Source organism: Rhinopithecus roxellana, chromosome 6 (assembly GCF_007565055.1).
Source record: "Rhinopithecus roxellana isolate Shanxi Qingling chromosome 6, ASM756505v1, whole genome shotgun sequence".
Taxonomy (NCBI): Eukaryota; Metazoa; Chordata; class Mammalia; order Primates; family Cercopithecidae; genus Rhinopithecus; species Rhinopithecus roxellana.
In genome coordinates, this window is record NC_044554.1 from 153,837,413 (window position 1) to 153,850,141 (window position 12,729).

Here is a 12,729-nt window from a genome sequence, read left to right on the forward strand (position 1 = left end):
ATTCCCTTCACAAAACAGTGTTTATGTAATGATTATTTAGGATGTCTTTTATAGAGGAGGTTGGCCTTCTGTGATAAACTTTCTAGGAGAATAATGTTTTGGAACTTGGAGTTCCATTCTGGGGGCAGCTATTCCAAGTGTTAACAACCCCAACTATAAACAGGAAACTCCAGTCAAACTCCCACTCAAGTCCCAAGGTTGTGGACCTCTTGCTGAAGCTATGGAGCTGACGGAGATGACCGTGACGAGGTTCTTACACTTTAAGACACCATCCCTTAAGAAGTGAATTCGCCCAACTCACTGCACTACAAGGCAGAACATGCTATTACCGAGAAGAAGCAGCAGGCTCTTAGAGTTGACAGGACTTCCAGTCCCAAGCACAGAAGGCTGTATGAAAGTGCAGGGCCCACATGTCCAAATCCAGTCACACCAGTTCATCTGGGCTTGCCTTTTCTAGAAGGAGCCCCGATCCCACAGGTATGCACTAGTGCCTGTGGTTGGCTGGAAAGCAGGAAGCTGGCCACATCACACTCTTTAAAAACGGAGAGGACTGAGAAGCTTCAGGCTCAGCAGGCCCGCTGGTCACTAGTCAACAATTTTGCCTCCTACCTGCCACTTCCTGATTTAATGGCAAGGACTACAGAGGACAACTGGGACTCACTGAGAAGACAACACGGTGATTCGTTGTTTGTAAATTGGCACGAGTTAAGCAGGTGAAGCTTTGAAAAGAAAAAATAGAGGAGCAACCCATCTTCCTAAGCCCCAAACACTGACAGGGTTTTCCATCTTTAACAGAAAAGCAGCAGTAGCCTCTTCTGACCTTCCATTGTGTACCCTGAGAAAAATTCAGAATAAACACATTTCATAGGTGTTGACAATAAATTGCCATAAATACAGTCCATTTAATTTAAAGTATGGCAAAGGCAGTCATTCCATGATACTTCAATGGTGGAAGCAGCTATCATTTCTAAAGTGTTGACCATGGCCCAGACCATGTTTTGAGAATTTTTCGTGTTGTAACTTACAATTCTGACAAGAGCCTCATGATGAAGATAGAGAGGTTGAGATATAGAAATGTTAGGCAATTTACGTAAAGCCATACAACTATTAAAGGGTAGAAATGAGAACCACTAAGCTATCATTCCCAAAGAGTATATTCACTGAATTAGGTGCTGAAAAGTGGTTTATGGCATACACTTCACTTTCTTCTATTCAAGTTCTGGCCCTTAATAACAGTTTCATTTACACTGTTTACAAACAGCTTTCACACGCATCTTGGCCTTTAACCCATTCCCGTCACCCCAGTTAATGCCCACAGCCAACCACTTAAGTCTGCTGAAGGGCACATACCACTGGGACTTGCCCCAGACTTCACAATGAAGGCTCAGAGAGGGTAAGGTGTCTGCTCAGTGGCGCACAGCTACCAGGCAACCCAGGTGAGACTCAAACCCACTACATTGAGACACAACGGCCCCCACACCACAGCTGTACTTCACTGACAAAATGGACTTTAAACATTTCATGAGAAAAGAAAATATCTTACCTGAAGACCTAGAATTTAAGACATTAAATTATATCATAATATTTTTAAAGCATCATTAACAGTTTAATAGAGCAAACTTAAAAGTTTATAATAGTAAGTTTTGATATTAGTCAGACTCTTTTACATTGTTGCTTTTATTCCTAATAAAAAAATCCCTCAATGTGGCCTGGTCCATTTTACATTTAACTATAGAAACATTCCAATGACGTTTGCAAAAAGTGTATTACTGTTATCCGTGAAATTAGTTTTGTTTGGGTACCTTTTAAAATTTCATGTGGTATTTATTCACTTTTGTTAAGATCTTTTAAAGTCAAAGTTTGGCAAATTTGTGATTTTTGCATTAAATTTTCAAAATCCCTATAGCAATCTTAGTTTTGGATTCCTGCCAACTGGGGTTGCACTGAATCTCATCTATGATCAATTCAATCCCATGTACAAATATGCAGGGTCTGGGGGGAAGGGACCATTGTTCATTGTTTCAAATAGTCCAAGAAGATGAGAAAGTTCCTTCTTTGATATTCGCCTAGAATCTTCCAGTTCTTTGCAATGTTTAATGCCAATAGTCTTTGTCTTCTTCAAACGTCTTCTGCCTTGGCCTGTGCCTTCCTCTTGCCTCTATAACTATAAGTTTTCCATCTCTTTTATAGGTTTCTCCTTTTCTATCCTTCTGTTAGACATAACCCTTCTTATAGTTAATATTGTAGGCCCAATTTTTTAAAATCTCAATTTAGACCCCTCCTCAAGGCAAATAATTTATTCCCAAAGTTTTGAAGTTTATTTCTATGCAGACAGGTAACAAATTGTTAACTTCTAGTCCTGATTTCTCTATACTGAACTCACGATCTTTTAAGAGCCTACATGGCTTTTCTATCTTGAAGGTCTATGAAGCCCAACACATTACATTTAAACTGATTACTACCCACCCACCCACAGGACCCCTTCTCTTCCTACAGTGCCTATGACATTGGCTAGATTTCTCAAAACTCCCTTCAATTTTTCCCATCTTTCACCTCTGCCATCTATTTTCTTGCCAAGTACTATAAATGTGGGCTCCAAAACACCTCTGCAAGACTAGTGGTTCTCAATGTCATGGCACATTGGTGCACTTTTTAAAGGTGAGCCACCCAATCCTGATTAATGTATAAAAATTGTGCTAAAGGCCGGGTGCGGTGGCTCATGCCTATAATCCCAGCACTTTGGGAGATCGAGGCGGGCAGATCACAGGGTCAGGAGATCAAGACCATCCTGGCTAACACGGTGAAATCCCGTCTCTACGAAAAATACAAAAAAATTAGCCGGGTGTGGTGGCGGGCGCCTGTAGTCCCAGCTACTGGGAGGTTGAGGCAGGATAATGGCATGAACTCAGGAGGCGGAGCTTACAGTGAGCCAACATCGCGCCACTGCACTCCAGCCTAGGAGACTGAGCGAGACTCTGTCTCAAAAAAAAGAACAACAAAAAAAAATTATGCTAAAAGTGAGCATACATACTATCATGAACATACCTACCAGACTGAATAATTTACCAAATGAATCATCCAACAGTGTAAGGCAGGGTGTCACTGTAAGAGGAGAGAGCTGGTGCCCCAAATAGAATTTTGAGAGTGAGTTCTGGGAAGAGAACTAACTACTCTATTCAAGTAACAGCACCCTACTCTAGAGGCACCAAGTGACAAGCAAAGTGGCTGTGCTACCAATCACTCCACTGTAATTGCTGCTGAATTTTACCAACTGTGTCTTGCTGGGCATGGTTTGGAGTCTTTCTATCGAAATTTTTTTTTTCAATACCTTTGGCATTCATGTAAATACTCTAGAACTGGAATGTAGTCAAAGATTCAAAAGAATGAGCAACATTTGTTTATCCCAACACCTTCTTTCCATTCCCACTGGCCAGGCTGCTTGAGCTCATCTGACCACACAATATCCCTGCAGTCTGTTGTTCAAATTCCAGCCCCTTCACACTGATATCCTTATTGTTACATTCAAGGTGCTCCCCATGCTGGTTCTCATGGAGCTTTCTAACTCCGGCTCCATCATAGCTTTGGGCACAGTAGACTCTGCCATTTCCACAGTCCCAAGCACACTCTCTTTGTCTTTCCTCCAACAAGGCTTTGCCTGGATCATCTCTCCCCCAACATCATGGTCACAGATATCCTAGCCAGAAATCATTGGCAGCCTCCTTAGTACATGGGTTTGAGTCTATTACAGTGCTTTTCTGTCACTCCTATAAAGTTTCTTATTTATGCATGTGTTCGTCTCCCCCATTAGGCTGTGGGCAAGAATCTGTCCTGTTGGTCTTTGTCTCCTCAAAAGTCCCCAGCCAGCACAATGCTTCAAACACAGAAAGGACTAAAAATAATAAAATAAAATGGAAGAGGGGATGAAGTGTGGAAAAAAGGAAGAAAGAATAATATTATTGAATTTATAACCTGCGATCCCTAGTGCCCTGAGTGGTGTTTTATAAAATTAGAACTGGGAATCAACAGGTCTTAAAATATACACCCAGCTTATTTGCTGATCTTAACTAAGTTCAACAAGCACACTTGACCTCCCAGTGCCATGAAAGGTGGTGTTTGTTACTCATATTCTTTTATAGCACAAAGGACTCAATATATCATCATTTATACAGAAGGGCCATAGAAGGGGGTGTGAAAAACTGATATCCTTTATTTACTCAACAAATTCATATTAACTAGTTTTATTTTTCCATCATTTTGCCTTGCCTGACTTTTCCCATTATCTCCTATTCTACTGCCCTCCCCCTATTTGCATTCTAATCTGGGGAAGGGCTCTCTTTCCTCAACATTATTTCCTACACTTAAAACACAATTTACTGTTGATACCCACAGTCAAGTCCAATGCCTCAAAACAAAATAAACAGTGTTTGAAATGGGATGGGGAAGGGGAGCAGTGAGTAAGCAGGCAACAAAGACATACTCAGGTCTGGAAAGGGGTCGAGAGACTTCCACAAGGCGGGCCAGGAAAATCCCCATGATGCCAGGCCACTAGGCAGTTTTTCCAGAATTACAGCGCTCCCAAGTCCCAACCCAATCCCTCTGCCAATAAAAGTATAAGTGAAGGTGACCCCACAGGCATAGAGATGTAAATATTCTGCAAGAAAGCAGGCCCCTCTTCCACGGAAAGCTTTTTTTTTCTTTTTTTCTTTTTTCTTTTTGTATGTGTGTGTGTGTTTAACAGAAAGCGAGGGGAAAACTTACACCAGGGCCCAAAGATCACTGGGCCAATAAGGAAGCAGCCTAGATCAGCCCAGTCGAAGCCTGGAGGGACAGAAAAACTCACTAAACATTTCTGACAAATCTTGTTCATGCATAACAATGGGTGGGTTTGCCATCATTATCCCTACATCTTGTCCGTCGTCCCTTCTATGATTTTCTTTTGAAACTTTGCATCCTATTCCATGTGAGGAAATAAGAATTTTTAAAAATAATGCCATCATCAATAACAGCAATAAAAAATCACTCCAGAGGGTTTACTCTATGCCAAGCCCCAGACCAAACTTTATGTGCTACATCTCACTTAATTCACACAGCAACTCTGTGAACTAGATGTTGACATCCATCCCACTCTCCAGATGAAGAAACTGAGGTTTGGAAAGGTGAGGTAGTTGTCTCAACTTCACCACCGGTTTGATTTGAACCCAAGACTCTCTGATGTCTGGGCCAAAGTTCTTTGCCAAAATGTTATGATGCCAGCCAAAACCCATGTCTTCCTTGGAAGGGCTCTCCAAATTCTAGATGGTTTGGGTTGCAAGATCAAAACCACTATAACTGCCTCCATAGAGAGCCTACATTAGCTCTGTGCTGGTTGAAAAGACTCTCTGAAGCTCTTGAAGGTATCTGTAGAAGTTTTTAAGTAGTAAACTTTTCCAGCAGAAGGAAACCCTAGTTTAGCAAATAAGGAACTGACTTCACATCTCAGTTCTGTCTCTTAGTAACTGTGTTATCTCACGAGATTTGCTCTACTTCTTTGAGCCTGAATAAAGCATGAACAAGAATGACTCTCAGAACTAGTCTTTGTGAATTTGCCAACACAATCCTATACATTAACTGTTACCTTTCCCAAAAATTGTTCTGTTGAAAGGTAATTGGTCACATCACCTTCTAAACAGAGTAAAAATAAATAAATCTGATTGCTTCCTTAGTGAGCATCCAAAGTCTAGAAATGACCTGAAACAACTTGGAAAAAGTATGGCAATCTATGTATTTGTGCATATACTGAGTGCAGCACCTCTCTGAACACATCTGGTCTACTTTATGGCTTCTCTCTCTCTGTTTCATACATGCACACACACATGAATTGAATTCTCATGCAATGTTATCTCCCTCATCCTCAAACATGTGCTTAACACTTGTTTAGATAATAGATATCTATTCTTCAGCCAGCTAATCTGAACAATGAAGAACATGAGGATTTTATGGAGATAAGGCACCCGAGAGAATCTAACATGCTGGGAGCTCCTTGTTGAGCGATATTAGATTTTTGTGATTAAAAAAGTAGAAGACAGCAGACAAGGTCTCTCTGTCTTCACTATTTGGTTGGCTCCAAGACAGGTGGGGCCCTGATTCTTGTAACATTGAATTTCACGTTGCTTTTTATGAGCAAAGGGTCCGTTTCTACATTGCACCTCTGGATTTAAAAGAGGAAATTTCAACCTCAGAATAATGTTTTTTGCTGAACAAAATGTATGCCAAACTAAGCTCTGACTTCGGGTTTTCTGAGTCCCAGCCTCCAAAGTTTTCTCAGGTTTCTAGTACTGGGCCCAACTCACTGGCTCCCGCCATGTCCTCCTATTCTACAGTTAGGTGGAAAAGGCTGAGAAGATCAAGCACCACTTCTCATGTGTGCTTGGTGGACCTGGGGACGTCACAAAGATCAGAGAATGGCTTCAGTTTCATTTATCTGGGTGTGGCTGGCTCCCCTCTCAGCTGTACTCCAGGGCAGGCACCAACGTGTTTTCCTAGACATTATGGGAAAAATAATTCTAGCAAGAAAGCGGGGAAAATATCATACAAAAACAGTAATAAGTGTTGGCCTCCCTTCCTCGGCCCCATAAAAGACCATTTTGTAAAGTTATGCTTTGCTTTCTGACTAAACAATAAAGCACATGCAGTTTAATCTAAACTGCTTACCCAGTTCCCTAGATTTTAGGACCATGATCCAACTTCTCACCTACCCCCTTAAACAGATGAACTGAAGCTTTTTGGGCCACACACTTTAAAACGAGATTCCATCACCAGCTAACAAACCAGTTATTCTTGGACTGGGACTGGTTCTGGCAAGATGCTCGGGTCTATGCAGAGGATGATAAATGAGAATAAAATTATTCAGCTCTGCTTACGGTGGCCACTGTGCCCACTGTCATCCTCAAAAACTCCACAGAAATGAGCTCACTCCAACCTTTGAAACATTTCACAGCTTAAAAGTTTAAATCAGGCCAAGTTGATTTTTGTGGGTTTTTTTAAGCTTTTACTCTGTAATTATATACAGGACTTTGTGCCACCTATTTCCTCCCAACTGTAACATTTTACATCTTTTTTAAGCATACATTGACGTTAGCTTTTTCTTTCTTTCTTTCTTTTTTTTTTTTTTTTTTTTTTTTAGTACATGTTATGAAATAAGATATGAGCTTATGCTCAGCCTTAGGTACCTTTCTGCCAAAAGGCTGGACCAACACAAACTAAATATGACTATTTTCTTTATCCAAAGTACAGTTGAGACTATTACATACCCTCTTAATGTACATACATAAAACCAGCTCACCACTAACGCTCCCTGCAGGTCAACTGAAATCATAACGAGATTTTCCTTTCATATAATGCGATTAACAAATGTCAACTAACCGAACTCTTGAAAGACTCAAAAGAAAAAACAAAATAGCCCAAGGAACGCCAAAAGGTAAAATAATTTGGACGTTCTTTCTATTTTCTCCTTACTTTCCCACGTCTTTAACTCAACAGATAGGCTGTTTCTTATGGTTATAGGCATGTGCTCTAGAGGCAGACAAAACTGAGATAGTTTGAGCTCCACTATTTACTCAGATGCAACCTTCACAAGTTACTTAGCCTGCTACACCTCAGTTTTCTCATCTGTAAAATAAAGGTAAAAGCCCTCAGTGGATTTTTGTGAAGATTAAATGAAATAATGCAGGCTTAGATGAGGCCCTACAAGTAAAAATAAAATAAAATAAAAATAGTAAACATAAATGTTTACCATTGCTAACATTATCAATTTGCTAAATAGGTCTACCTTCCAGCGTAGGTACAAAAAGACCAAGTAGCTTCCTGGCTGTCTGGAGTACTTTGAAATCCATGAACTGCAGTGGGTTCGTGGAAATGTACAAGAGTGTTATACAAAGAGAGAAGTGGTCATCCATCTATTATTACTCAATTTTACCAAGTCATTACAAATGTTTGGGAAGCAGCAATGACTGTGACAACTTGGACCCCATAATTCTAAACCCCTGCAAAGGTCGTGATAACATATCACTGAGCCTTTCAGCCAATGAAAGAGCTCTGTAACGGGTGAAGCTGATAGCCAAAGTCCTAATATTACATATTTAGAAAGGATTTCTGACAGCGCTCACCCAAGGCAGATACCTACAACTGTGACTTAAATGTTAAAGACATGAATGAAGCTACTGCCCTTCTGAATTTAATTGATACTTTTCTGGAATAAATATCATTCCCACTTGAATTTCAACTGATGCATCTTTTCAGATTTACTGTTTACCTTCAAAACTGCAGGACTCTAACATCTGTCTTCTTATCACTAAGTCTCCACTTTCAGAGAAAGGCACTATTTTTAGCAGGGGTAGGAGTACTGAAAAGGGGGGAATGCTGTGGCGAGAATTTCTCATAATGTTATTTGGGAACAGTTTACAAAACTCAGACTACATACGTAAACTTTATAAGTAGTAATATTGCTGAAGAGAAAAACAGTATTTTATATGCGAAGCTCTCAGTACATTTAAATATTACTTGGTCAGGGTAATTTCCTCTGAAATCTTAATAGATTAAGATAAAATAGTTCGCTCACATCATACAAAAATTTTAAGATAAGAAAAATTTAAAAAGGAAGATTAAACACACATACCTACACACTGCATTTGTAAATCTACAACTGAGTCAAAATTTAAACTCAAAGCTTCTTTTCAACAAATTATTTAGTAAAAGATCATCAATGAACACGGCAACCCATAAATACACAATCATAATACACCCTCTCTCAGCTGTGTTTTTTATTAGACAGCAATATTTATTGTGTCAGCAAACACAGTGAATTTTTACTTGTTTCTGCTGATTTCCTTAGTCTTCCAAACCTGATAATCATTTGATACAGCCATTTACCTTCACCCATTTATCATTCAAAACTTTGACCTCAACTCTTGTCATGAAAAAGTTTAGGTAGTATAACCTCAGATGGCTTGGCTTTTGCCTAAACCAAAATGAATTCCTTCTCCAGTTCCACACAGCACGCTGATCTAGTAACAAGTAGTCCTCTATCATTTTGGGGCTTCGCATTTGATTGCCTTAATGTATCTCCAACAGGGTTGTATAATGTGTAGTTTCTAACCAAATTTTGCCAAAAGTGATTGGCATGTAAAACACTCCTAAGCAAAAATGTTTATGTTGCAGGTCTATATTTCATCTCAGAAATTCTTATTCATATTACCTAATCTCCCCCAAGTGGTTACTTATTAGACTTATCATTGACTACTAAACTAAAATAAATGGAAACAAATTATTTTTTGAGTCTACTAACCACTGATATTGTTAACTAAGCAGCTGACGGCCAAGTATCATTCTCTATTAAGGAATTGTCCTTTCTGACTCACGCTTCCAAATAAGAAATAAAGACAGTATTTGAGAGTTTAGGGTATAACAGGCAAAGAAACCCAAGAAAGAAATCCAGAATTACATCTTTTCCTTATGTTCATTTTTTGTGACTGTCACCTCTCTTTCCCTTTGTCGCATACCTTATTCCTGACCTTCATGCTTAAATCTTATCTCATCATTTTCCCGCTGAGCTTAGATGACAGAACCAACGCAGAAAGTTTTGTTGTACCAAGGATTTGGTTGTAGTAATCATTACTGGAAACAGACAATACAAACTGCAATTTTCACTGAGACATCATACAAAGCCTATCTGAAATTTACTTCTATAAGGATAATGTCAAAGATAAGAATTTCCAGCTAGATGAAATGGAAATTGCCAAAGTCCATAAAACTCAGAAATTAACTGGATTCAAATCACAAAGTGTGTACAGTTATGTGCAATTTTATAATGACTAAAGACAATTTGTAAGATCTGGTTATATTATCACATTTAATGGATTCACCTTATCAGAGAGAGCAACTGAGTTCATATTACCTGATCTCCACACTTACCAAGCAGACACACATTATGCAAGGGTTGTCGGTGATAAATGGAATCTGGAGGATTTCACCTTCATTTTCACATTTTGCAACAGAACCTGAAATTCAGGGGGGAAAAAGTTTCATTTAAAGTCAGATTAGTAGCATGATTTCAACATTTAAAATTTTTACACCAATCTTTTTTGAAACCTCTACCCAAACTTCAGAATTCCTAATGTAGTTAAAATTACTAAATTCACCAAAGCAAAACTCCTCCCCCAAAACTCCATTTTCAATAATTTTATTTAAACAGGTTTTAAAAAGACTATGATGTAGAGAGAAATTATCTGTTCTCAGATGGTTTAAGCACAATTTCAAGTATTTCACTGGATTTTTAATAACACTCCTCCTTTATGAAGACATTTCAACTAAGCATACAGCCCTATATGCAAAAAAAGAAACAAAGGAAAAAAAAACTCAAATTGGGGCAGATTTTAAATTGACCAAAACTCAGAACTGTGTCAAGGAACAGGCCTCTCTATGGATCTGTCTCGCATTGTCTTAGGTTTAAATCACTTTTTGAAACGCAATCCTCTTTTCCCTTCTCTTAGAAATTGACTTGATATTTTCTTTTCTGCACCAGGTGTCAGTAAAGTATGTCCTTCAGAATAGCAGCTGAGGTCTTCACCTGCCTGAAAACATATAATTATTATATCCGGCTATTAGTGCCCTTTTTAAATGATAGTTTCTTTAAATTCAAGGTCTTGAGAGCCAGTGCTTTAAAAAGCACTCCTAGCACAGTGGATGTATTGGAACACCAAAGATGAGAAAGGAAGATGTGCAGAAAACTGCACAAATTTTTTTCCTGAGTTCTACAGAGAGAGATAAAGATTAAAATAAAAGTTGAGGAAAACATTAAAAATAAAATAATTTCTCAAATTCAAATAGAAGAATGTCTATTATTACTACATTGAAGGCAACAGCCTCTCAGCCCGCAACCTCTTCACCTACTCCCAGCCTTCCCAGTCCTCCCGGGGCTTCCCTTCATCCCCATCGACCAGCTCAGGGCAAGCGCCAAGGTGCGCGCTCTCCACCCTCCCATCCCCGGGGCAAGCCAGCGCCACCTCTCCCAGGTACCAAACCGGCGTCCCGGAGGGCCGGTCCCTCCCGCCCTCTCCCCTACCTGTCAAGAAGGAGGAAGCCAGAGACATGGGGACCCCCGAGCAATTGAGCAGCAGCAAGACGCAGCAGGTAATCCCAGGCGAGCGCCGGCCGTAACGCTCAGCCAGAGCCCCGACGCCGGAGAACCAGAGCATCGTCACCTGGAGGGAATCCCGGGCGACTGCAGGTCCCGCGCCGCCGCCTCTGCTCAGCTGCCGCAGCTCGCAGTCAAAAAGGGCTCTCAGCCGGCGTGTCGGGAGACAGTCCGCTAAGGAGGGAGGAGGGCGCCCGGGAGCTGGAGGGCGGGGGGGTGTGAGGGAGGGCGGGGGTAGAGGCGAGGGGTGGGGGGCGCCGGGGGAGGAGGGGTCCTGCGGCCAGGCTCCTCCGATGCGGCTTTTTTTCTTCTTCTTCTTCTTTTTTCTTTTCTTTTCTTTTTTCTTTTTTTCTTTTCTTTTCTTTTCTTTTTTTCTTTTTTTTCTTTTTTTTTTTTTTTTTGAGGGAGTTGCTTGCAGTGGCTTAGCAGTCAGCCCCTCCGCGCCTGAGAGGGGGCCGGGAGGAGGGGGTGTTGCGGCAGCCGGAGATAGACGAGGAGGAGCCGCGGTGCTGCCGACTGCGCACTGCCGCTCAGCCGCCGCCCGGGCTGCAGCTACTGCTCCGGGGGCTGTCGCTGTCGCTGCCGCAGCGTCCTCCACTCCCGCACTCCCCACCTCCTGCCAGCCCCGCCGGCTCTCGGCCCGCCCGGAGTGCGCTCGCTCCGCCGCGAGAGACAGGGGCTCACCGGGCGCCTCCCGGAACCCGCTGGGGGCGCCCAGGCGCAGGAGGGACTGCGCTATAGCGGCAGCGGGAACCCTCTCGGCCCAGCGTCCAGTTCCCCAGCTCCTCCAGGGAAGCCACGGCCGCGGGGCGCGGACCAGAGCCGGGAAGGCGCGTCTCTACCGCACGGCGAGCGCGGCGCCTCCTCCTTTTCCTGGGGGAACCCGGGGGATGCCGCAGCACTAGAGCTCAGGCCCGGGTGCCTCAATCCTTAGAGGGAGCAGCAAGCGGGACGCAGGAGCGCCCCACCACCCTGCTGGCTCCCGGGTGGGAGCGACACACCCGGGGCAATAGGGCCCCCGCAACTTTTCACGCCCTGCTTTGCTTCCTTCTGGCGGGGACGCGACAGCGAACTCAGGGGGCTGAGTGGACAGAGGGGCAAGTGGCCTTAGAGATCTGTGTTCTGCGCTTATCTGTCTGCGCGTCCTGACACTAGGGATGACCGAAGTTGAAACGACACACAAGGTCGATTTAAAAACGTACCGAGGCAAACGCCTTTCGCCCTTATAGAAAAGAACAATCGCTCCGAGACTCCTCCCTTCCAATCTCGGGCGGACCGGGAGGGGAGGTGGTGTTTGACTAATCATTCATTCACCCGAAAAGAGGGAGGGACCCCCGCCCCGCCGCTAATCTCTGGCTGGGGCCGCCGCGCGGCGGCCTCTGCTGTTAAGCTCGGTCGCTCCGTCAGCCCGGCTGCGCCCTCTCGCCTCTGCAGCACTGGGTGCCGGGGAGTCAGCTCCTGTGATCCCCCTGCTGAATCGCCGCCTCCTGCCCACGCAGTGGCACCCTCTACTCAAAAGGGATGCAATCGCAGAGATAATTTTTGTAACCAAAGTACAA

The 12,729-nt window shown here is 42.6% G+C and overlaps 1 protein-coding gene across 1 annotated transcript in view; it reads right to left on the reverse strand.

Moving 5' to 3' along the window:
- The window catches only part of BMPER (BMP binding endothelial regulator), a 252,570-nt gene extending 240,588 nt beyond the window's left edge, over nt 1-11,982 (reverse strand). The window contains exons 1-2 of the mRNA XM_010357797.2: nt 11,099-11,982; nt 9,949-10,034 (exon numbers count right to left, since the gene is read on the reverse strand). Coding sequence (XP_010356099.1) covers nt 9,949-10,034; nt 11,099-11,231 — 219 coding nt within the window. The 5' untranslated portion in view covers nt 11,232-11,982. The remainder of the gene's footprint in view (nt 1-9,948; nt 10,035-11,098) is intronic.
- Between the last annotated feature and the right edge of the window lie 747 nt (nt 11,983-12,729).